Genomic DNA, 26371 nt, shown 5'->3' with positions numbered 1-26371 from the left:
TTGATGAGTGAGCTAACTCAACCAGCTACGTAAATACTATGACCACAAGAGGAGGTCACAGGTTGGGGATTCTGAGAGTAACTCACCTCCTGACTTCTCAAAGCCAGTCCACCATCAACTAGGCACAATTCAGGAGTGTGATGGAATACTCTCCACTTGCCTGGGTTAATGCAGCTTCAAAAAACAATCAAAAAACTGAACACCATCCAAGAGACATCTGCCCATCTAATTGGCACCCCATTCACCACCTTAAGCAATCACTCTCTCCACCAGTGGCAGCTGTATATACCATCTACAAGATGCAGTGCAGCAGCTCACCAAGGCTCTTTTAACAGCACCTTCCAAACCTGTGACCTCTACCACCTAGAAGGCCAAGGTTAGCAGGAGTATGCAGATTCCCCTCCAAGTCACATGCCAACTAGATCATCATTCCTTCATTATCACTGGTTCAAAATCCTGGAACTTTCGCCATTACAGCACTGTGGGTGTACCTATGACATGTGGACCATGGTGGCTCATCATTTTCTCAAGGACAATTATTCTCAATTCTCAAGAGAAATGCTGGCTTGCCAACAATGCCCACACTCCATGAACAATTTTTTAAAAAATCCTTTGCTGCAGCATTATCAGTTTGTGACAGTAATTTCAGCAACTTGCCACTCATGTTAAGATTTTAAATTTTTTTGCAAGGTCAAGTGTAACATCGTTGGATGACCTGGCACAACAAATTATGAACCTCAGACCAATGACTCATCACTTAAAAGATCATTAATTGTATTGGGCACAATTCATCTTTCAACAAACTGTATGGGATTAACTGCCCTTACTCTCTGCAAATTATTTTGAATTGCTTCCTTCATAGAAAAAGTATCTAATGCGTTACTATGTTAATGTTGAGCTATTAAGTGGGATGATGTTTCTAATTTTGTTTTTCAAGTTGGGGAGTGAGGAAAGTGACAAAAGTGAATCTGTTCGGAGATACTGCTGTTGACAAAGTTATCTAAACGTATAGTTTATTGAAATTTTGTGCCTAAATGACTGCACTGATCAGGAGTAACTATACTCGAGTGAGAGAGAGGGATTGATGGTCCCCAGGACTATTAACGATTATCCATTGTTTTGTTATATCTCTTCAACCTCAAATGAAATGACCAGGTTTAATGCCATAATGTATGGACAGATAAGTTCTATGTGATAGGCATTTAATTTGCACCATCCCTCGCGTCTTCGCACCTTCCCAATTTAATCTACCTTAAAAGTGATATTATGAGTTCAGTTGTGCCTCAGTTAGCATTCATGGAGCTTACATTTCAAAATAATACAATAAAGCTCAATTTATCTTCCATTTTCTCAGGTGGGTGAAACCACCTCCCAGTATGGCACCAAGCCAAAAACTGGCTTTTAATTATCAGTCTCAATTGGGGCAGCAGTTGAGTTCTAACATTCACCTCACTAACCTGGGCTTTGGTTTTGATGGGGTCAAGAAAAATTCAATATGAAATTGCTATCTAGTAAGACGCCTGGGAAATGCACTTGCAAGGGCAACACACAATATGGACTTCAGTACAATGCTTACATGATTGAATAGTACACTGCCGAGGTTTTTTTAAAACACAGATGTGTGGCCACTGAGATGAGATACCAGAGGAATACAGGTCACTACAGAACCATTACCTAGCAAGAGCTAGCTCCATTGTGGGCAAAAATGGGAACAAGGCAAAAAAGAAATAAAAAGACCAAAGATCCCAATGTAAGACACTTATATGACACATGTACACAGCTGCAGCAAACACCATTTGTGACTTTGATATTTTACATGCAACATTAAGCGTCATCCATTATATTAACATAATACACTGAGGCTACACAACATCCTGTATGTATGCCGTATAAGCCAGCTAGATATGTACAACCTGTTCAAATTCTGATCTAGATAAAGCATTTTACTACCTCTTGCCTGGTTAATCAAAATGACTATGGCAACGGCCTTGCAAACAATGCTTTGAATTAACATATAAAAAATACATTTGCATTAGTTTCTGATCCAGGCACACTAAAAACATTTGTATAAAAGTTTGCCTTTTCTAAGCAGTATGAAACATAACATTTAATTTGTGGCTAATGAGTGTATAAATGTACTAAGCTCAATTTAGTACAGGTGCCTTGTCCCAAAATACTGTTAGGTGCTCAGTCTGGTAGACCCATGGTACCCACATCCATTTATTAGCAAGATGACTTGCTTATTTAATTCTATAAATAATATTCAGTTCACGAGGTCAAACCTACTGTAATATTTTATGCATATGTACTTTTTTAGAATACTATTTTGCTTATCTTTTGCACATGGAATATTTAAATCATGAGATATAAGAAATTACAGAAAGTTAAGTTATCAGCATCTTTAAAAAAAATCAAATTTTCAACATAGTAATACCATAGTAATTGCTGACTGGTGGCATGACTTGCTCCAAGTCATACTTCATAAACCGAGATGTAGAAAGCCAATGAGATGCTAGGTGCAGGGGTGGGGTGGGGTGAGGAAGATTTCTGTGAACACCATGTAAATAAGATGTGGTTTGCATGACTAAAAGTACCTGAGGAACCTTGAATGAGAAAGTATCAACAGTTTGGTCAAAGTATACAAGAAGAAATATTAGGTGCTTGTGATAAAGGGGCAGTAATAATAATGGGTGATTTTAATCTACATATAACCTGGAAAAATTCAACTGGCAGTAGTAGCTAGGATGAGGAGTTCATAGAATGTTTTCGAGATAGATTTTAGAGCATCACATTCTGAAACCAACCAGAGAGCAGGTTATATTAGACTTGGTGGTTTGTAATGTGACAGAATTAATTAATGACCTCAGAGAGAAGGCACCTTAGTTAGCAGTGGCCACAATTTGATTGAATTTTACATCCAGTTTGAAAGGGAGACGAGGGCTCTAAGACTAGTATCTTAAACTTAAATGAGGGCAACTATGTGGGCATGAATGCTGAGCTAGCTTAAGTGATCTGGGATACTAGGCTGGGGTTAGATCAACAGAGGCGCAGTGGCACACTTTGAAGGGGATTTTTCAGAATATTCAGAATAGGTATATTCCGACCATAAAGAAAAATTCTAAGGGCAGGACCCACCATCCATGGTTAACTAAAGTAGTTAAGGAAAGCATCAAACTTAAGGAAAAAGCAAATAACTGTGCAAGGATGACTGGCAGGTCAAATGATTGGTCAGAATATAATGAACAGCAGAGAATGATGAAAGGTTAATCAGGTGAAAGAAATTAGAGTACGAGAGGAAGCTAGCTGGAAATGTAAAAAGGGGTAGCCAGAGTTTCTACAGATATTTAAAATGGAAAAAAGTAGTGAGTATTGGTCCTCTAGAGGGTGACAATGGAGGAAGGGGGGGCGTGGGCAGGGGCGATGGCGTAGTGGTATTATCGCTGGACAAGTAATCCAGAGGCCCAGGGTAATGCTCTGGGGACCTAGGCTTGAATCCCTCCATAGAAGATAGTGGAATTTGAATTCAATAAAAATCTGGAATTAAAAGTCCAATGATAACCATGAAAGCATTGTCGATTGTTGTAAAAACCCATCTGGCTCACTAACGTTCTTTAGGGAAGGAAATCTGTCGCCCTTACCTGGTCTGGCAGGACAGACCCAGCAGAGGTGGCAGCACAGTGGTATACAGTCAGGAGGGAGTCAACATCGACTCCAGACCCCATGAAGTCTCATAACATCAGGTCAAACGTGGACAAGGAAACCTCCTGCTGATTACCACGTAAGGCCCTCCCTCAGCTGATGAATCAATGCTACACCATGTTGAACATCACTTGGAGGAAGCACTGAGGGCAGCAAAGGAGCAGGATGTACTCTGGGTGGGGGACTTCAATGTCCAACACCAAGAGCATCCATGAGACACTGTGGGCCATCAGCAGCAGCAGAATTGTACTCAAACACAATTTGTAACCTCATGGGCCGGCATACCCCCCAATCTACCACTACCATCAAGCCAGGGGATCAATCCTGGTTCAATGAAGATTGCATGAGGGTGTGCCAGCAGCACCAAGCATATCTAAAAATGAGGTGCCAACCTGGTGAAGCTATAACACAGGACTACTTGCATACCAAACAGTATAAGCAGCAAGTGATAGGCAGAGCTAAGTGATCCCACACCAACGGATCAGATCTAAGCTCTGCAGTCCTGCCACATCCAGTCGTGATGGTGATGGACAATTAAATAACTCACTGGAGGAGGCGGCTCCACAAATATCTCCATCCTCAATGGAGGAGGAGCCCGGCACAGCAGTGCAAAAGGTGAGGCTTAAGCATTGGCAACAATCTTCAGCCAGAAGTGCCAGGTGGTTGACCCACCTCGGCCTCCTCCAGAGGTCCCCAGCATCATCTTCAACCAATTCGATTCACTCCATGTGATATCAAGAAACGGCTGAAGGCACGGCATACTTGCAAAGGCTATGGACCCTGACAACATTCCGGCAACAGTACTGAAGACTTGTGCTCCAGAACTTGCCGCGTCCCTAGCCAAGCTGTTCCAGTGCAACACTGGCATCTACTCGGCTATGTGGAAAATTGCCCAGGTATGTCCTGTACACAAAAAGCAGGACAAATCCAACCCAGCCAATTATCACCCCAATCAGTCTACTCTCCATCATCAGTAAAGTAATGGAAGAAGCCATCAACAGTGCTATCGAGCGGCACATGCTTAGCAATAATCTGTTCACTGATGCCCAGTTTGGGTTCTGCTAGGGGCACTCAGCTCCTGACCTCTTAACAGCCTTGGTTCAAACATGGACAAAACAGCTGAACTCCTGAGGTGAGGTGAGAGTGACTGCCCTTGACATCAAGGCAGCATTTGACCGAGTGTGGCATCAAGGAGCTTGAGCAAAACTGGAGTCAATGGGAATCAGGGGGAAAACTCTCCACGGGTTGAAGTCATAGCTAGCACAAAGGAAGATCGTTGTGGTTGATCGAGGTCAGTCATCTCCTGAACATCACTGCAAGAGTTCCTCAGGGTAGTGTCCTAGGCCCAACCATCTTCAATTGCTTCATCAATGACCTTCCTTCCATCACAAGGTCAGAAGTGGGGACGTTTGCTGAAGATTGCACAATGTTCAGCACCATTCACGACTCCTCAGATGCTGAAGCAGTCCATGTCCAAATGCAGCGAGGCCTGGACAATATCCAGGCTTGGGTTGACAAGTGGCAAATAACATTCGCGCTACACAACTGTCAGGCAATGACCATCTCCAACGAGAGAGAATCCAACCCTTGATGCTCAACGGCATTACCATTACTGAATCCCCCATAATCAACATCCTGGGGGTTACCATTGACCAGCAACTGAATTGGACTGGGCATATAAATACTGTGGCTACAAGAGCAGGTCAGAGGCCAGAAATTGTGTGACGAGTAACTCACCTCTTGACTCCCCAAAGCCTGTCCATCACCTACAAGGCACAAGTCAGGAGTGTGATAGAAACATAGAAATTAGGAGTAGGCCATTCGGCCCTTTGAGCCTGCTCCGCCATTCATTATGATCATGGCTGAACACCCAACTCAATAGCCTGCTCCTGTTTCTCCCCATATCCTTTGATCCCTTTCCCTCCAAGAGCTATGTCTAACTCCTTCTTGAAAACATACAATGTTTTGGTCTCAACTACTTTCTGTGGTAGTGAATTCCACAGGCTCACCACTCTCTGGGTGAAGAAATTTCTCCTCATCTCAGTCCTAAATGGTCTACCCCATATCCTCAGACTGTGGCCCCTGGTTCTGGACTCCCTCACCATCAGGAACATCTTTCCTGCATCTACCCTGTCTAGTACTCTAAGAATTTTATAGGTTTCAATAAGATCCCAGCTCATTCTTCTGAACTCCAGCGAATATAATCCTAACCGACTCAATCTCTCCTCATATGTCGGTCCCTCCATCTCAGGAATCAGTCTGGTAAACCTTCGCTGCACTCTCTGCAAGAACATCTTTCCTTAGATAAGGAGCCCAAAACTGCACACAATATTCCTAGTGTGGTCTCTCCAAGGCCCTGTATAATTGCAGCAAGACATCCCTGCTCCTGTACTCGAATCCTCTCGCTATGAAGGCCAACATACCACTTGCCTTCTTTACCGCCTGCTGCAATTGCATGCTTACCTTCAGCGACTGGTGTACAAGGACACCCAGGTCTCTTTGCACATTCCCCTCTCTCAATTTATAGCCGTTCAGATAATAATCTACCTCCCTGTTTTTGCTACACAAGTGGATAACCTCTCATTTATCCACATTATACTGCATCTGCCATGCAATTGCCCAATCACTCAGCTTGTGCAAATCACACTGGAATATTCCCCACTTGCCTGGATGAGTGCAGCTCCCACAACACTGAAGAAGCTGGACACCGTCCAGGACAAAGCAGCCCGCTTGATTAGCACCACATCCACAAACATTTGCTCCCTCCACCACCAACACACAGTAGGAGCTGTGTGCACCATCTACAAGATACACTGCAGGAATTCACCAAGGCTCCTTCGACAGCACCTTTCACACCCACAACCACTGCCAACTAAAAGGAGAAGGGCAGCAGATAGATGGGAACACCACAACCTGGAAGTTCTCCTCCAATTCACTCACCATTTGGAAATATATCACCTTCCCTTCACTGTTGCTGGGTCAAAATCCCGGAACTCCCTTCCTAACAGCACTGTGGGTGTACCTACACCACATGGCTACAGCAGTTCAAGAAGGTAGCTCACCACCACCTTCTCAAGGGCAACTAGGGATGGGCAGTAAATGCTGGCCCAGCCAGCAAAGCCCACATCCCATGAATGAATAAAAAGTTTAATAGTAGATAATAAGGAAATGGCAGATGAAAATAAATATTTTCTTTCTGTCTTCACCAAAGGGGATACAAAAATCATTCCAGTAATAGCTGTAAATCAGGAGGTGGAAGGGAGAGGGAAACTTGGTGAAATTACAAACACGGAAGTGGTACTGAGCAAACCGATGGAGCTGTGAGCTGACAAGTCTCCGGGTCCTGATGGAAAGGTGCTGTCAAAGGAGCCTTGGTGAATTCCTGCAGTGTATCTTGTAGATGGCGCACACAGCTGCTACTCTGTGTTGGTGGTGGAGGGAGCGAAAGTTTGTGGATGTGGTGCTAATCAAGCGGGCTGCTTTGTCCTGGACAGTCTTCATCTTATGGTCTTAAATGAGGTGGTTAATGAAGTATTAATTGCATTGGTGTTAATTTTCCAAATTCATGAGATTCTGCCAACGTTCCATCAGACTGAAAGTAGCTATTATAACCTATCTATTCAAGAAGGGAGGGAGACAAAAAAACAGGAAACTATCGGCCAGTTAGCCTGAAGTCTGTCATGGGGAAGGTACTAGAATCAATCATTAAGGAGGTCATAGCTGGGTACTTAGAGAAATTCAAGGTAATAGGCGAGAAGCAGCATGGTTTTATGAAAGAGAAATAACGTTTAACCTATTTATTAAGAGTTCTTTGAAGGGGTAACATGTGCTGTGGATAAATAGGAGCTGCAGACTGGGCTTGTATCCACTGGAGATTAGAAGAGTGGGGAGTGACTTGATTGAAGAAAGATCCTGAAAGGTATTGACAAAGGATGTTTTCTCTTGTGGGTGAGTCCAGAAGTGGGGGGGGCACAGTTTTAAAACTAGGGGTCACCCTTTTAGGGCACAGATGAGAATTTTTTTCCTCTGAGGGTTGTGCGACTTTGGAGCTCTTTGCCTCCAAAGGCAGTGGAGGCGGGGTCATTGAATGTTTTTAAGACAGAGGTAGATAGATTTTTGTTAGGCGAGGGAACCAAAAGTTATCGAGGTAGATGGGAAAGTGAAATTCAGAACACAAACAATCAGCCATGATCTTATTGAATGGCGGAGCAGGCTCAAGGGACTGAATGGCCTACTTCTGCTCCTATTTTGTATGCTCGTATTTCTCAGAAGTCTTTGATTCACTTGAACGTCACTAGATTCATCTGAGGCTCGGCAACCATCTTAGTCAACGTACTATACATCAATGGCTTTTAAACATTTTTGTTTGAAGGCATTGTATAGATACTAGTGCATTCCCGGAATCCCCTTCCTCCCTCCACTCATCCTGAAGCAAAACCCAGCAATAGAAATATCTACTAAGTATACTGCTAAAGAAATCTATCAACTTGTTATTTGGAGAATCCTGCAAACCCAGCTTTCTAAGTGTTCTTTATGAATTTTCCTGAGTTACTAAACTCCATAAAAGAAAATTTTGGCCTTTTAAAGGTCAATGTGGAAAACATAATGGCATATATTTTAATCAAAAATCCCTTACCTGCTGTAAATTACTGCTGAAACCAGCATTCAATCTTAAAATTACACGTCACATGATGCACAAATGCAAAAGCAAAGACAACAATTTGGTAACAGTTTAGAACACACAAGCAATTGCAATAATTTATTCCTTGCCTTTTTAAGTTTACTATTGATGCATCCATTGAGTTGGCAGGAGAATCCGTCATTCATTAATTCATTGCTCTGAGAATAAAAAAATGTGAAACATTTGTTTTGCTTATTTCTACTGCTCTGCATTTGCACATACTGCACACACCTCATTACAGCAACTCATCGCAGGAAAAATAGCAGTCATCTATGACATTAAATCCCTACAGATAAATAAAGTCATTTTCACGATGTGTAAAACAAATCACGGTATGGTACAATGGGATCCCCCAAATTTTGTTCCTACACATATGGAACAACATAATCTGGCACTGGAATGACGAGAAAAACAGTAGAACTATCTGAATGTAATCTTTTGTCCACTGTGAAGCTGATTTAAGTCAGGCAGAAGAAAACTGAAGTTGGACAACACAACATCACATGCAAGGCTTTATTGCACAAACGTTATAGACAGTTTCTATATAATGGAACAACTGAGTTTCTCCAAAAATAGCTGCCATATAAATCAAGCTAACATAACTGGAGGCCCTGCTCTAAATGCCCACGGTCTCTTTTGATAGCTAAATCTCACTCCTTTATGAAAATTAATTAAAACCTACTGTATATATTAACAGAACAATCAATTTAACTACCTGAGAAAACTCATTTGTGAAATAAGGTGGTTGAATGACCTGTTATCTTCCATTTAATCCTTGCCTTACTTTCTCTACCAATTCTCCCCATAATTGGTCAGTAATAATACAAAAGTCAACAGATTGATACCAAACATAATCCGACTGATGGAAACTTCTGCCTGACCCGAGAAAAACACTTGAAAATAATAGCTGCAGTGAACCCACAGAAGTTCCACTAAAGGATAGTCATTCAACCATCCGCTATCTAGTTAACTCTAACACAGTTGGGACCTCCAGCAAACCCTGTTCTCCAACACCTGCAATTTTTCCAGAGATCAAGTTGCAGAAGACTCTGAGTTTTAACAATAGATAAATCATTGAGCTGAAGAACTCTCATTCGGGAATGCAAATTCCACAAGTTTGTGATTCACCTTAAAGTATGTTGTAATGTTGCTGCTCAATTTAACCCACCACGTGCAAGAAGAATGAATCCGGAAAAATAAAACAGCATTTCTGTGCATCTCAAATCAGTCCACTTGTCAAATACTAGCCATAAAATGTAACATGTTATTGGGGTGGATGGCAAGCAGTGCAGGTTAAATATCTTGTGAAAACAGACCGTTTATTCCACACAAAACTCAATACAGTTATAGGATCAGCATTCTGTGCCTGACCGTCAACAGAGGTTGTTGTGAAATTTGTTTTAAATTCAACTAGGCCCAATTCAGAGGCAAGTCTCTCTTTGATGCCATTTTGAACAGTTGAATGGCCTCAAAGCAGCTGCAGCACTCCACGGTCTCATTCACAGCTTTTCCTCCTCCACTCATAACATGGGCCACAACTGGATGCGAATAAATGTGTGAACATCTGAATCAATGTAGCATACAAACATCTGAATTTTTTTATTCATTCATGGGATGTGGGCGTAGCTGGCTAGGCAACATTTATTGGCCATTCCCCAATTGCTCTCAAGGTGGTGGTGAGCTGTCATCTTGAACTGCTGCAGCCTACATGATGTTGGTACAACCCACATGGATGTTAGGGAGGGAATTCCAGGATCTTGTCCCAAAGAAAGTGAAGGAACAGCAATATATGGTGAGTGGCTTGGGGGGGGGATCTTCCAGATGGTGCTGTTCCCATCTGTCTGCTCCCTTGCCTTCCTAGGTGGTAACTGTCGTGGGTTTGGAAGGTGCTGCCTAAGGAGCCTTGGTGAGTTCCTGCACTGCATCTTGTAGATGGTACACACTGCTGCCACTGAGCGTTGGTGGTGGAGGGAGTGTATGTTTCTGGATGGGGTGCCAATCAAGCGGGCTGCTTCGTCCTAGATGGCGTCAAGCTTGAGTGTTGTTGAAGTTGCACTCATCCAGGCAAGTGGAGGGGGTTCCATCACACTCCTGACTTGTGCCTTGTAGATGGCGGACAGGCTATGGGGAGTCAGGTGAGTTACTAGCTGCAGGACTCCTAGCCTCTGGCCTACTCTTGTAGCCACAGTATTCATTTGGCTGGTTCAGTTCAGTTTCTTGGTCAGTGGGAACCCCCACCACGATGTTGATAGTGGGGAATTCAGTGATGGTAATGTCATTGAATGGCAAAGGGCAATGGTTAATTGTCTTTGAGACAGTCCCATTGTCTGGCACTTGTGTGGCGTGAATATTACTTGCCACTTGTCAGCCCAAGCCTGGATATTGTCCAGGTCTTGCTGCATTTGGACATGGACTGCTTCAGTATCTGAGGATGGTGCTGAATGGCGCTAAACATTGTGCGATCATCAGCGAACATCCCCACTTCTGACCTTATGATGGAAGGTCAGTCATAGATGAAGCAGCTGGAGATGGTTGGGCCTAGGACACTACCCTGAGGAACTCCTGAACTTAAATGATTGACCAACAACCACAACCATCTTCCTTTGTGCTAGGGCTGACTCCAACCAGCGAAGAGTTTTCCCCGATTCCTGTTGACTCCAGTTTTGCTAGGGCTCCTTGATGCCACAATCGGTCAAATGCGGCCTTTAATGTCAAGGACAGTCACTCTCACTTCACTGCTTGAACTCAGCTTTTTTGTCCACTTTTGAACCAAGACTGTAATGAGGTTAGGAGATAAGCGACCCTGGCGGGCCTCAAACTGAGCATCAGCGAGCAATTTATTGTTAAGCAAGTGATGCTTGATAGCACTGTTGATGCCCCTTCCATTACTTTAGTAATGATCAGAGTAGACCAATGGGACAGTAATTAGCCAGGTGTTGTTTGTCCTGCTTTTTGTGTACAAGACATAACTGGCAATTTTCCACATTGCCGGGTAGACGCCATTTTTGTAAAAGTATTTACAGGTTGATTTGAAAAATGTTACTGCACCAATCTTTAAATTATGCATTTGTACTCAAAACAACTTGGGCCAATCCAACAGTCAAGATTAGGTCAGAGGACCTCTTTACAAAGAGGCCTTAACAAAAAATGTACCAGCCATACTTTTTAGCATTCGGGAATCCAAAGATTTGTATGACAACATGAAACAGATTTGGGATGAACATCACTATTGAACCACTAATCTAACACCTCTCGTTATAGAAAAGTTCATCTTTCAGCAATTACACCATTGGGTTTAATTATGCATAAATGTTTTTTTCATAAAATCCTCACTTTCCAAATAAATTGAAGGCTGGGATAATTCCACCATTTGTTTAATTTGTTATTACCTTGAATGCCCAAACCAAACTGAGCAGGCTCAATTACTTGCAGGTGATTATTTCTAGGAATGCATGAAAGACACTAAAATTATTTTTTCCACCCTCCCCTGTTGATCATTAGACACCACCCACTGCACAAACACCCCCACACACAACAAATAGAACATACCAAATTACTTCCTTTCTTGCATGTCAGATCTGATGCCAGCAATCATTCTGCAAAGATTGGTTTAGTTTGCAAGATGCACACCAGGATTAGGCATGGTGCTTTAAAACAGAAACAAGTTATGTCATAGAGTGGGGGGGGGCCTTGGCAATTTCCTGACTTCAGCTAAGTTCTCAGAAGTTGGAAGCTGCTGCAATAAAGACTAGGTGCTTACCCATAAAAACCACAGGGTCATCACTGACAGGCCTCACGCACTGATCTTTTTCTCATTATATCACACAGGTGCCTAGAAAGATGTTTCCATCCCATGTTATCAGCAGAGGTAGTATATATTTAGGCAAGACTCAGGAGGTGGAAGAATAAAACTTTGCACTAAAAAAGTTAAGATTGAGCAATATAGCAGGAACCATGGCTTGTGTTCAGTGCCCAAAGTTAAAAGGGAGACAGAGCTCTTAGCTCAGAAGCAACAATTCAAATGCATCCTAGACGACAAGATAAATGTAACTGTTGTATCAACTATGTTTTTAAAAAGTAACGCACATTTATCACTTGCAAATCTCTTCACTACCTAAAGATCATGCTTAACGTTAATTCCCAAAAAGACTTGCTACTAAACTGAAGCCAATCTCTGTGTACAGAATTAAAGGTGGTGGAACCAAACATATAATGTCTGATTTGATGTTACCAATCCAGTTCAATATTTGAGACAAATCAACTTGTATATAGTTGACTAGGCACAAAGATACAGTCATCATACTTTTCCCAGACTAAGCAGGTACCACAATTCTATCACTAGGCAAAACCCACACTCATCCTTTACATTGGAACACCAATCATGATCTAACAACAGAGCTTGATCTCAATCTCAGTTTAACCCCTAGGTTGCAAGGAGCCAGATACCTCCACACAGCCAAATAAGAAAAACTTGGGCAATTATTTCATATGCTGCTGTTGATGCAGATTCCAACAGCTGGCTCAGGCAAGTATTGGCAAAGGCCTGAATGATAGCCAACAGGATGGGAAATGATTTAATAGCAAAACAAGACCAAAAAAAGGCAGGTGTGGGACATACATTTCTTGTAGATGTAGGTCAGTGCCAGCTAAGCCCTCCAATCACCAGCAACCTCATTTTAATCGGGTGTTTTTTGTGAAGTGCCATTCTTCCCAACTTGGTCAACCTAAGGAAAAGTACCAGCTGGTACAGTAAAGAGCAGATTTTACAACAATGACTGGACTGCAGCAGTTTAAAAATCAAGAGTAGAAATTCATGTTCCAATCAATAAATCATAACTTACAGGCTCAACATACACTCCACAGCATTGTTTTAAAATCAGAGTTTGAATTAAAGTGTACGGATAAAACATGCTGTATCTGCCAGACCAGCTGCTGTGGCAACCAGCTGGTGTTACAATGAGCAAGCACACAGCTCCACACCACTCAGATTAAAATACCACTGAGTAGAGAAGCTGCTGGGGAAGAGCACCGTAGAAACTGGACTGTGGTGTGAAAACTGGGGAAAGATGCAGCACCTTGACAGATCACTTGCCTTAACTTTAGCATACATATGGAATACACAAATTTAGATAGAAAATCAACCTGGCTAACACCAGGTTGATTTAGTTGGAGCTCATGAGCAAGTGCCTGACATGTTTTATTTCAGTCACTTGTGTATAGAATACATTTCAGGAGATCAAAGCTGGTTACATGTGACTTATAGGGTACCATCTCCCTACTATAAACAGACACACTGGCAAGTGTGCACCAGACAAACATCTAAATTCAGTAAAGCAATTCATTATTCCTTTTCCAGTTTTATTGACTAGGCTAAAGTTTAACAGAATGACAAAACTCCTTAAAAAAACTGAAAATTGACCACTGATAAAAAAAATGTGGCAGCAGCTTGCATTTATATAGTGCTTTTAATGTAGCAAAACATCCCTAAGCGCTTTAACAGGAGCGCAATCAAAAACAATTTCGCATCAAACCTCACAAGGTCGTTTTAGGACAGGTGATCAAAATCTTGTCAAAGAACTGAATTTTAAGGGGCATCTGAGGGGCGGAGACAAGTACAACTATGACTAGTAAAACACCACCTTGGGTTCATGTAGGACCAAGTTTGAGATACTGGGTGCATTCCATCCATAACCCTTCACCACTTACTGCTTAATACTGAAGAAGAAATTGATATAATAATAACTATTATTATAATCAGTTCACCAGATTTATAAAGAAACCATGGAAGTAGTATCTAATATTTTTCATGGTCTGTATGTGGCCCCATTTATAGTTTTCCACCCTTCAAAAGGAGACTTTGTACACATAATTTCAATGGTAGAACTGGGATACCATGCAGCACGACATACTGTCCACAATTATTTGCATTTGTAACAATTATTAGACAACAGATAATGCCCATTACAATGTAATTTACCTCTGCATATTAATACCCAGTGAAGAGGGAAAAAAGGAAAACTATGAGTGCTATAAATTCAAAATTAAAACTCTGCAATCAGGTAGCATTAAATAATCAGTGTCTGAAAGAATAAATGATTAGTATTGAAGTACAGGTCTTCATTAGAATTGGTGATTCAATTCTGAAAACCCAATACCCAAATTACCCTTCATTTTCAGATGCTGATCAGCCTGCCGTGCCATTTCCAACCTTTTGTGTTTTTATTTCTTACTCACGTTCTTGTCAATCCAAAGCAATAAGCTCAAAATCCACAGTTGTACTGGAAATTATCCACAACTAGTAATGCACTGAAAGGGCCCAATTCATTTAGTGACTGACTGCTAAGATGTTGTCTTACTCAAGTGAACTTAGAACAGCGCAATAATGAACTGACAAAAATAAACTACATTTACCAACACACCAATGGACATAAATGTTGCACTAATTCAAAACTAGTCAGTTCCATGTCAAAGTGATGGCAATAAAAAAAACCCAAGTGAAAGACCAACGAATAGATCCGATGCTTGTGTGTATGTTATAAGTTGAAAGGCACACCTTGTAACAAAGAGGTCGGTTTCAGTTTCCATTGCTTTTTGCAAGGCAAACAGCCAGTCACTGGTTACTGTTTTGAGTATATCCACTGAGAATCAAAAACACAGCCTTTGAAAGAATTCTTATGTATAAATATTAAACAGATTTAGGCAGTGAAAGGGTTTATACGGTGCAGTGTTGAACAGCATCGTCTCCATTTGCTTCAGGTATATGCAGGTTCTCTCTTCGACAGTCAATAGACTAGACCTGACCCCAGCCTGAGGGACCCAACCCACCCACCTACTCTCTCCCAAGCCCCTGACAATCCATCCAGCTCCACACCTCCCATCACAAAATCAACAGCGGAATAAATTCAAATGTTGCTGAACCGCGGCGAATGGGGCTGCTCGCCGCAATCCATTGCCCGTCCCAAACACACACACGGCCCCTTCCCGGACCCCGGGGGGGTGGGAGCCTGCTCTTTACCTGCTCCCCGCTCCAGCCTGGGCCCGGCTCCATCCCCGCCCGCGGCTGCTCGCCCTGCGCCGGGCTCGGCGCTTCCTCAGCCGGACTGGGGCTGCGGCTCTCTCCCGGGACTGCGCTGCTGCTGCTGCCGCCGTTTCCAGACCCCCGTTTGTTCTTCTTCCTTCGACCGGCGACTCGTTTCTCTTCGGCGCAGCTCATTCCTGGTTCCAGTTTCACTCGCTCTGATCCGGGTTTCACTCACTCACTCACCCTCCGCCCGCGGCTCCGCCACAAACCGCTCGCGCTCCAGGGAAACAGAATCCAATATGGCGGCCAGCGAGCGGGGACTGGGGGAGGGGAAGGCTGACGTCAACCGGAAGCAGGCAAAAAAAGGCGCTCCATCTGTCACAAGTAAATGCGGTGCGGCCGCCGCCATCTTTCATGCAGGCAGCAGGTGGCTCCATCCAGCTGCAGTTTCCAAGTGATTTAAACTGAACATACAGCCATGGCGATGCATCGATTATAACATTGAAACATTCAGCCCAATCAGTCTATGTCGGCATTTCCTCGCCATACAGCAAATACGCCTAACTACATTTACCCAACCTCTACCCATGCCCTTCATCTCCCTGTTTCATTCAACCACTTAACATCTAATCTTGATCACTGACAATAGTTTCGCCCATTAGCCCTGGAAGTGATTCCACAGCCTCACAAAAGAGATTTCTCCTGCCTCACATCCTCAGTGCTCTTACTAAATGTTTAATCTTCTACTTGTTCCTTACTGCTCCTGATCTTGAAGCCCTCCTCAACTACTAGAATCTATCCTGCCCATTCTTTGGATTTCTATCATATAGCTGTGATATCTGCAATGTTCTAATTTTAAAAATTCTAGTCTTTCTTCATCTTTTTATTTCAACATACCAGGCAGCATCCTAGTGAAACTGCAATTGTAACCTCTCCACCATTTGGCAGGGCCACTTAACTTCACAATATTTATGCTTCAATGCTGGGCTCCAGGGATGAAAGATTAGTTCTGCGAAGAGCTTGAAACTGCAATCAGCAGAATTCCTAAGACAGAACATCTTTACCTACTGGGGGATTTCAACGCAAGAGTCCCTGGTCTTGGACACGTGGCTTGGGAAAGATAAATGAGAATGGACAGAGACTATTTGAGCCTTGCCACTACAATGAGTTGAGTAATTAATACCTTCTTTCAGAACAAATCATGCAACAAGGTATCCTGGAGACATCCAAGATTAAGGCATTGGCACCGGTTAGATCTGATCATCACCAGATGTGACTCTGAACAGCATACTAAACACACTCAGCTACCACAGGACTGACTGTGATACATATTACTCCCTGGTGTGCACCAGGGTTAGGATGCAACCCTTGAGGTTTTTCATTCAAAGCAGTAATACTGTCCTCATATAACCAGCCATGCTGCCTACGCAGATAATAGCTCCTCGACTCAATCATACAGAGTGCTGAAGCGAAATGGAACATACTTTGAGATACTCTCAATATATGGAAAGGAAGAGCAGAAAAATGCTGACTGGATGTAAGCTTCACTGGCTGGGCCAGCATTTATTGCCCATCCCTAGTTGCCCTTGAGAAGGTGGTGGTGAGCTGCCTTCTTCAACCACTGCAGTCCACATGGTGAAGCTACACCCACAGTGCTGTTAGGAAAGGAGTTCCAGGATTTTGACCCAGCGACAGTGAAGGGAACGGCAATATATTTCCAAATCAGGACAGTGAATGACTTGGAGGGGAAATTCCAGGTGGTGGTGTTCCCATCTATCTGCTGCCCTTGCCCTTCTAGATGGCGGTGGTCATGGGTTTGGAAGATTCAGCCTAAGGAGCCTCGTGAATTCATGTAGTGTATCTTGTAGATGGTACACACTGCTGCCAATGTGCATTGGTGATGGAGGGAGTGAATGTTGAAAGCGGCAGATGAACTGCCAATCAAGCCAGTTTCTTTGTCCTGGATGGTGTTGACCTCTTTGAGTGTTGTTAGAGCTGCACTCATCCAGGGAAGTGGAGAGTATTCCATCACACTCCTGACTTGTGCCTTGTGGATGGTGGACTTACACTTCCACCACCCTTGTAGATGAGGGCTTTGATCAGGTGCATACAGCAGAAAGCTATGGGCATGCACACAGGTATGCATAGTCATTGGTAGGCTTATCATAGAGCCTTTTTTCACTGCCAAGGTACATGGAGGAATCCAGCTCCAACTTGGCAACAGTTTCACACAACTTGGCGCCCATCCTTTCCACCACGGAAGTGGTAGCCAACTCCATAACTGCACTTGCAGACCAACCTGTGATGCAATGACTGAAAGTCAATGTCTCAGCTCCTATTGCAACACAAGCAGAAGCCCCTGTTGATTGGGTAGTGCAGTGGAAGTTCTAAATGAGGCCATGAGATCTCTGCTTGTTGCCATGAAGGCTCAGACTTTTGCCATCATGGTAGCAGATACTGATGCTCAAAAGGACATGCAAACTCTCTCAGCAATCTGTGCTCCAGCAGATTTTTGGGATTGCTGAGACACTCCCCCATAAGAGTAGCAAAGGCTCCATGGTGCATGAATCTGCTAACCTCTCTCAGGATGACAGTACTTGTACTTGGAGGGCTTATCCAAAGCAGTTAAGGCAGTAGAACCATTTAAGAACATTGGTGGTTTGCTCCATGTCATTCCTGGTGGCAGCATAGCTCTCAATGTAGTGCTGCCCAGGGGTGGTCAGTGGAGAGAGCGAGTCATGAGCCAAGTGTTGCATTTCTATGGATGGTCAGACACCAACTGTGCATCCATGGAGTGATAAGCCTTGAGGTTGGTCCATCTTCCCATTTCTAGGGGCAGGGTAGGGGCAGCGGCCCTCACAAAGCCATGCATGTTCAGCCAATGGTGCATCACTGGGAACCCTGCTGGCCTGGCAAAGCCACATGCTCACTCCACCTTCTCTACAGGGCCTCTGTCACTTCCCTGATGCAGAAATGTATGACAAACTGTGAATATTGAAAACGTTATCTGCTCTCATGTAGAAACTGAAGGCTATGATGATCTTGATGGCCTCTGACAGTACCATCCAAGTGTCAGTTGTAGGAGGTGAAAAAGTTCAGAAACCACCTTCTTGGTGAAACATAGCCACTGCTGCTGATTGAACTGGAGGCAGAGAAGTGTTCTCTGAAGATCCAGGGTGGAAAAAAACCTTACATTGGGAACCCTCTTCCTCTCCTCCCTCTCTGCACATAGCTTGTTCTCTCCGCTACCTCGGCTCCATCTCCCTGTCATATTACAGCCCAAGAGGAACTACAACTATAATCCCCAATGGTGAAAGCAGGCTTTCCTCTGACAACCCTTCAAACCCCTCTGACCTTTTTGTCAAAGACCAGCACCACTTCAGTGTGAATACAAAAACTTTTCTAACAGTCAACACAGTGCTTCCACTTTCTGCAGCAACAAAACCAAGTCAAAAATACCACACCAAAAGTTGTTTGGTGAACATTTTAAACAGCGTGCATGGAGGTGACAAGGGCACGGGGGCGGGACAAAGGAATGCATGTTCAGTTGGAGATGCGTTACAATCTCCATGGAGACCAATAATTTTTAAAAAGAGATTTGAACTTCCAGTTACTAGCTGAGAAATGACATGGCAAGATTTCACGTTTTAAAACATGTACTGTAACAAATGACTAAATGCACTATTGACTAAACACTATTTTCTTTTTGTAAGCAGCTTATATTTTAAACTACAGAGGAACATTGTTCTTTTATATTTATCACACATTGTACCCCCATAGAATTACAGTCCTTATATCAAGCAGTCTACAGTTGCTCCCAGCTTCCAATGGGTTATCATATTCCCATTTCACCAAGTAGTAACTTAGAGTGGCTGTCTCCAGGTGTTTTCCTTAGTTTTAAGAGAGTTCCTTAAATCCACCACCAGCAGTAAAGCCTATTCCAATGATTCTTCTTCCCACCGCCATGTCAGGATGAATCTTCTGGAACGCTTATATGGCTGCAGGATGCGTCTCTTCGACTAAAGACCACCTCCAACCTGCCTCTGCTATGGTAACTCACAAAACCAAGCAACTTCTTTTCTCTGCTGACCACACAGAACTGCTGTCTATGTGATATTAATTGATTTGTAGAGAAGCCTGTGACCAGATCTCAAAAATGGCTTTGTCTGCCCTCTCCCCCAAGGCAACATGAAATACATTAACCTTGCATTCAGGGAGAAATGCTAATTAGCTATCTGTTATCACAACTTTCTTGCATCTTAGAAATAAGTGGACAGTTTACAGCACAATTGTTTACAACTTGGTACCTTCAACACCTTTCAGGGATTTTGGGAGGTTCTGTCTACTCATTGTAAACTCAGAGACTGCTGCCACGTCTCCAAGCATAAATACCTTGCATCTTCTTCTCAGTAAAACAATCCAAGCCTTCCTTTGATCTCTAACAATCAAATCACCCAGGCTTATTGTCAGGCAGACTGATAACCACTTTCATTTGCCATAAATTTAAAGATACAATCCCAAAACATCATCATCTTATACATCTCATAATTTTAACAAGTATTTAAAAGAGAGGACATTAACAGGACCTGGGAAATCCAAAATGGCAGACTGTGTACCATATCAATGTTATGATCTGCCTGCTCTACATGCTTCCAAATGTATGCCAGCATGCTTACCCTTAACCTTACAATCATGCCTTGCCTTAAGTGGCCAGAAGCAGTGTGAGTGACATTTCAGAAGTTCTGCTACAGACCTGAATTTTGCTGTCACACTGTGAATTTGCATTCTGCACGTGAGCTGGAAACTTATCACACAGGCCAACTAGGCACCAAGAGAAGGAGCCGCCTAATGTTATGGTTGCTATGGTAATATGCGCTAATTAGTTTGAAATTGTCATAAATCTCTGCACCAGGGCAGTAAAGCTGTTTTTATGACGCTAATTGGCAGCTTTAAAATATCTGTTATTACCCCACAGTACTATCGCCGAGATAGAACTCTGCAATCAAGTGTATGCACTTTAGACTGCCACAATGTTGCTGTACAAGATTGCCAAATTCAACTAATTTCTCCCTGGTGATCACTATGTGATCCAGTGTTACCATCAGCTCATGATCCCAAGTTTTTACAAAACTCAGTTAAATTTGGAAGATAAAAAATTGGGGCAGTGTCATGACACTTTGAAAAATTATTAGAAGATACAAGCTCCAACTGATTATTAACTATGAACTGGATGGTTTCCTTTAAAGTTGTTGCCTGCCTAGTTGTGTATGTTTGTTGTTTATGCTCAACTACCACCACATCACCACTCCACACCCCCTGTTAAACTTTTGTAGTTTTTCTCATAATCTTTTTTGTTCCTGATCATAACTCCTGTGAGTTCCTTTTGGTAATGGTACCATTGGAGGGAGGACATGCATCTAGAATTAGAAGGTACTGTTTAGGTTGTGAGATTATAAAAGGATTAGTGGCATTTTATCTTGTCTGTACATCAGTACAAAGAAGGACATGGATCAGTCATACTTGCATGCACCAATGTCTCCTATACAGGCCTTCAATGATATAATTCTTTAGGTTCATCAGCAACTGTAAGAAATTGGAGTCTTTAATAAACTAGTATTTTCTGCATAGTATAGAACTCTTATGAGATTAGCTAAACAGTATTGATTTTCTCTCTGGAAAAGCAATTTCTAAACATTTCAACTTTTAAACAGTCCCTGGATATGGCAAGTTCACTTGGTTCAGGCTGCCATGTTGACATTCCAAAGTTGGCAGGAGTTGTGTGTACCCCTGTATCCCTGCAAGTGTTTGGAAAGAGCCAGGAACTGACCCTCACAGCATGATGTAAATTAAAACGCTGACCTCGAGCAGGGTGACAAACAGGGGAGGAGGTAACCACCCTGACATTTTGGGTCCCTGTCCTGTATCCATTGTTCAGAAGGGTTTGAATAGATGATCGGCACTGGGTAAGCTACCAGCCCCCAGAAAAAGGGTATATTAACAATTGCTCAGGGACAGGGGGCTGTCCTGCTGAGGTGGCAGTGCTCGTTGTGCAGCCACCTTATTCAGATGGAAGAGAAAGAAGAGGAGGAGGAAGACCAAGGGAAGAGCTCCCTGACACTTCGATTAGAGAGCAGAATGCTGCTATCACAAGCTGCTGAGATCAATGCACTCTGTGCCAACCATCCATTCATCCTCTGAGGTCTGTAAACCACACTCAACTGTCATGGATCGTATACTTTTTCTGTCTAATTAATTAATGCATTGTTTCTAAACTGTTGCCTCTAATAAACTATCTTAAAATTACTTATGAATAGTCGACTGCCTATCTTAGGTATCTGTGGCCCTGAATCCAAAAATCTTACACAAGACATAACACTAATTTGAAACCAAATTTCTTCTTACGATGGGCTAAGTTTTGGACAAAGCCTGGCTGGGGCCAAAGTGAACTGCATCCTCAATATTTGCAAAACCTTTCTCTACAGATGATTGCAATCTCTCACCATATTCTGGGAATATTCCTATAAGAAATACTTGAAGGGCTGACCCTACCCCAGTCAGGGGCTCAATCACAGCAGCTTGCAGTACCTTTTAGTAATTCTTGTGTACCACTGAGGCAGCAATTCCCTCTACAATGGAATGGGCAGCAGCCAAATTCTAGATGAGCAGCCTATAACCTTCAGAAATTGAGACTTCAGTATTTTCCAAATCACAGGGCCAGAATTGAGATATTCGAGAGAATTGTGCATCTGCTTTTGTTGTCCCATTATGTACTTCGGCTGTAAAGAATATATCCCTCCACATTCATCTGAGAAATCTTTAACTTGACGAAAAATGTTGGGAGGAGGCTCATGCTCATTGTCTAAACACTGGCATGGACCTGCTGGGCCAAAAGCCCTGTTAATTCTATGCTGTAAATACTCTTTAACCTATAATGGGTCACATTAATTTACATTTCTTCAACAGCCTCTACAGAACCAAAGATTTCCTGTGATTATGATGAATTGAAATGTCTTACATAGAATATTACAATACAGAAACAGGGCATTCAGCCCAATAATTCTATAATGGTTTTTATATGCCACAGAAGCCTCCTCCCACCCTTCTTCATCAAGACTGCGCAGGTGCCAGTCTCTGTACAGGTGTTCTGCAAGAGTAGTATTTTTGTTGTGGTGTTACAAGTTAAATAGTTTGTGTTTTAGTTCCAAATTGTCTAATCTCATCTGTGAAGGTAAGTGTATTATATTAGAAGTGGATCACCAAAAATTCAGAATGCCAATAGTGAAAAAAGGTAATTTGTTTGTAGAAGGTGATTCAATAAATGAAGAGCTCTGTATGTATTCCTGTAATCGCCATTGCACCTGGGATACAGCTAGCATATGAATTCTGTTACTATGTTTTAATTTTAATCAATCAAAAATCTGTGATTAAGAAGCATATTTATTTTATCAACAAAAAAACGTTGTTGCCTTAACTAGAACTGTTTATTATGACAGCGCATTCAAAAATCAGGGAATATAAATGAAAGCTGAAGTCAGAAGGGAAGACAGTAGAACCTTTCATCTAAAGGGTTCTGGAATAAGTTATCAGGAAAGTTATTGAAATATACAGCATTGGGGAGCAGGGAGGAGATTGTCTTTGTGTATGAGGTATAGCAAAATTATAACTGTATTTATAAAGAATAGTTTGAGAACTTTATTACATCAAATATATAGCTAAATTAGTCTGTCTAAATGCTAGTTGGGCCAAATGGCTTATTCCTGAACCTAAATATTATGTTCTGGAATGTAATTTTAAAAATATTATATTGCTTCAATTCTTCAGTTCCACCATGGGTCTTAGTTGCAAGCCCCGTTTTAATAGCAATAATTATATGCAATCATCTATTTAATCATTGAAGAAATGCCCTCGGGTATAAAGTTAATGCTAGAAATTAGTCATAAGGTTAAATTGAAACTAGCTAATAAAATATTACCCCTGCACAGAAGTACAATCAAAGTCCTATACAAACACGATCATTTGTTAGGTGTGGAATATGTTTTCCAGCTGGTTTTCATAATTGGCATATGCAAGCACAAAGTAATTTTTTGTGGAGACCTTATTCTTCAGTCTTTTTATATGAAAGAACAAAGTGACTGAATCATTAAACATGACTTTCCTTTCCTCTCTTTACTTTTTTGATAGGCCTTGCTTGACTATCTCTAATACACATTAATGTGAATTCATGTTGGTTCTTAATCATCTATTTCTGTCTTGATTGATGGGCTTGTCAGCTTTATTGTTCATTATTTTACCTGCATAGTTTGTCAAGCCACCTAACTTACTTTTTTTTTGTATTTATTCTGCTTTTGTCCTCTTTCTTCTTACCATTTCCTTTGTGTGCTGTTCCTATTTTAATCCTATCACATCATTGGTCTGCTCATTCCATTTTCTTTCTCATTTCTTCAGCCTTTCTTTTCAGTAACGTCACCTCAACTAACTTCTCCACACTCTGCCCCCTTCATTTACCTTTTTCCCCTTTGCTATTCCTTTGCTCATTACAGTCATGAAAATTAGGTGACACGGTGATGCAGTGGTTAGCGCTGCTGCCTCACAGCTGCCCCAGTGTTTGTGAGTGCATTCCCTGTGATGGACTGGCGTCCCGTGCTGGGTGTACCCCGCCTAACGCCTATTGTCCGTCAGGAAAGGCTTTGACTTTCCATGGCCCTGAATTGGGTGAAGCAGTTCTGGAAAAGTGAGTGAGCTGTGAAAATTCTAGACTACCCATTGGCAGTCTCTCCAAACAGTAGCTGTTTATAACAAAATTTTACGTTTTTCTTCCTATGTTGCTTTTGATTTCTTTATTCTCACCACTATATATGTATTTAATTCATCAACCATTATATATTTAGTTGCTAGTGAATTCATTCTATTTGACTTATAATTGCACCCCTCTACATTATCTGTGATTTTAATTATATGTTATTAGTTCATAGCAATCAAAATTTGATATATGTTCTACACATTGTCATGAAGAGATATTAATATCTATAATGTTTTTGGAAATTACTTTTTTAAATACAGTTCTAGTGAGGTCTGTGTCTATGGGCAAAATTTCCCCCCGTTGGGGGAGAAGAGCGGGAGCAGGCGTGAGCAGGCGGGTTCCCAATCGGCGCCCCCGGTTGGGAGTGTGCTGCCATTTTATGTGGGCAGGCCAATTAAGGCCTGCCCAGCGTGATGTCTGCCAGGAAGCGCATGCGCGTGAAAGAGTGCACAGATCTCTCTGAAGCTAAGGGCAGAATTTTCTGCCTGTTGGGCGGGTGGGCCGGACCCAATCTCCAGCAGGCGGGGAGCCGATCCCCGCCGGAGAAGCGGGCCCCGCCGCCATTTCAAGTGGGCGAGCCAATTAAGGCCCGTCCAGCGTGACGTCCGCCAGGAAGCACTATGTATTTTCTGTGCGGGCAGATTCCCCAAATGCAAGAGTGCGCTCTTTTATACATGCGCACGAAGGAGCGCACATCTCCTTGAAGCTAAGTGCTGCCTCAGGAAGATAGCTGAAACTTTTCCAAACTTTAAAAATAGAAAAATAAAAAAATCATTAACATGTCCCCCTCATGTGACAATGTCACACGAGATGGGACATGTTAATAAATTTCACTCAAACTTTAATAAACTTTTGTAAACCCCATCAGTGGATGAGGTTTCATGTTTTTTCAGAAGCCCGCTGAGGCTCCTGGCCTGCCTGCCAGCCTTAAGGTTGGATGGGCAGGTCCTTTAATTGTTTTAATTATCCTGACAATGGCCTCAATTGGCCATTGATAGGTCGGTGGGTGCCCCAGCCTTCCTGAAGGTTTAAATGAGGCGGGATGATGTCAGGGGCTCCCCCCGACATCACCCAGCATCATTTTTGCCCCATCCTCTGCTCGCCGACGGAAAAATTCAACCCTAAGTGCTGCTTCAGGGATTTCGGCTCAGATTTTCAACTTTAAATAAAGGAGTTTAAAAATTTTCCCTGCCATGTTCCCTCATGTGACCCTGTCACATGAGTTGGGACATGTCCATAACTTTCATTTAAACCTTTCATTAAAATGTAAATACCCTCATGAAACCTCATCCGGCCCGTGGATGATGTTTCATGTTTTTCACAAGCCCGCCTGGGCTCCCGGCCTGCCCCCCAACCTTAAGGTTGGATGGGCAGGTCCATTAATTAGCTGAATTGGTTTTCTAATGGCCTTAATAGGCCATTGACAGATCGGCGGGCGTGCTTCCAACTCGGCTGCTCCCCGCCGATCTGAAAAAGGAAATGACACGGGGTGACGTCGGGAGTTCCACCCGATGTCACCCCGCGTCATTTTATGCATCAGAGAGTGGGCCCTGCCCCCGCTTGCCAACCAGAAGGTCCTGCCCAATTTGTGTGCATGTGTATGTCTTAATTGGATTAAAGCCAGCTAGTCTGGGTGCTTTGATGTACAGTAGCTTTGAGATGTTAATTAGGTAAATGTAAGGAGAGTAGAAGGTAAAGTGTAAACTTGCATTTGTTAAAAGAAGCTATTCTAGACTGCAGGTGAAATCTTACACCTAGCTAGAAGATGCCAAGCAATGTGTCTATTTTTTTTCCACCTAATAAAATTGATGGGATGAAAGGATGTTATTGTTAGAAGTAAAGTTAAAAGCCTAGTGATTCAATGGAAAATTTACATTCAAAGAGAAAGATATGTATAAAGGAAAAAGGAGATTGTGTTTAAGGTAGAGGCATTTTAAGATACAACAAGTGTGAAAAGCCCCCAGCTTGTAAGCCTCAAGCTGCCGTCTACAAGGACCCAGAGCTGAAAGAAATTCATTTTGATTGCGACTGTCCAGGATGTGTTTTGCCAGGTGTCTGTTTAAGTCTATGCTGCCTTACCGGGGATGTAACTGAGAGCAAATTAATTAGGGAATTTTTGTAGTTATTACAGTAGTAATTTTGTAGACATATGTATGTGTTTACAATCCTT

General features: G+C 42.5%; 1 protein-coding gene across 4 annotated transcripts in view; it reads right to left on the bottom strand.

Moving 5' to 3' along the window:
• fam193b (family with sequence similarity 193 member B) overlaps positions 1 to 15699 on the bottom strand; it is a 70136-nt gene extending 54437 nt beyond the window's left edge. For 2 of the 4 annotated variants that reach the window (XM_041194033.1, XM_041194034.1), the window contains exons 1-2: positions 15396 to 15699; positions 8470 to 8538 (exon numbers count right to left, since the gene is read on the bottom strand). In XM_041194033.1, the coding sequence (XP_041049967.1) occupies positions 8470 to 8538; positions 15396 to 15593 (267 nt within the window). In that variant the 5' untranslated portion in view covers positions 15594 to 15699. The remainder of the gene's footprint in view (positions 1 to 8469; positions 8539 to 15395) is intronic. The other 2 variants (XM_041194035.1, XM_041194036.1) reach the window with 1 other exon arrangement.
• Between the last annotated feature and the right edge of the window lie 10672 nt (positions 15700 to 26371).

This window comes from Carcharodon carcharias, chromosome 8, assembly GCF_017639515.1.
Source record: "Carcharodon carcharias isolate sCarCar2 chromosome 8, sCarCar2.pri, whole genome shotgun sequence".
NCBI classification, from domain to species: Eukaryota; Metazoa; Chordata; class Chondrichthyes; order Lamniformes; family Lamnidae; genus Carcharodon; species Carcharodon carcharias.
The sequence above is the reverse complement of the archived record's forward strand: the minus strand, read 5'-3'. Positions and strand labels throughout refer to the sequence as shown.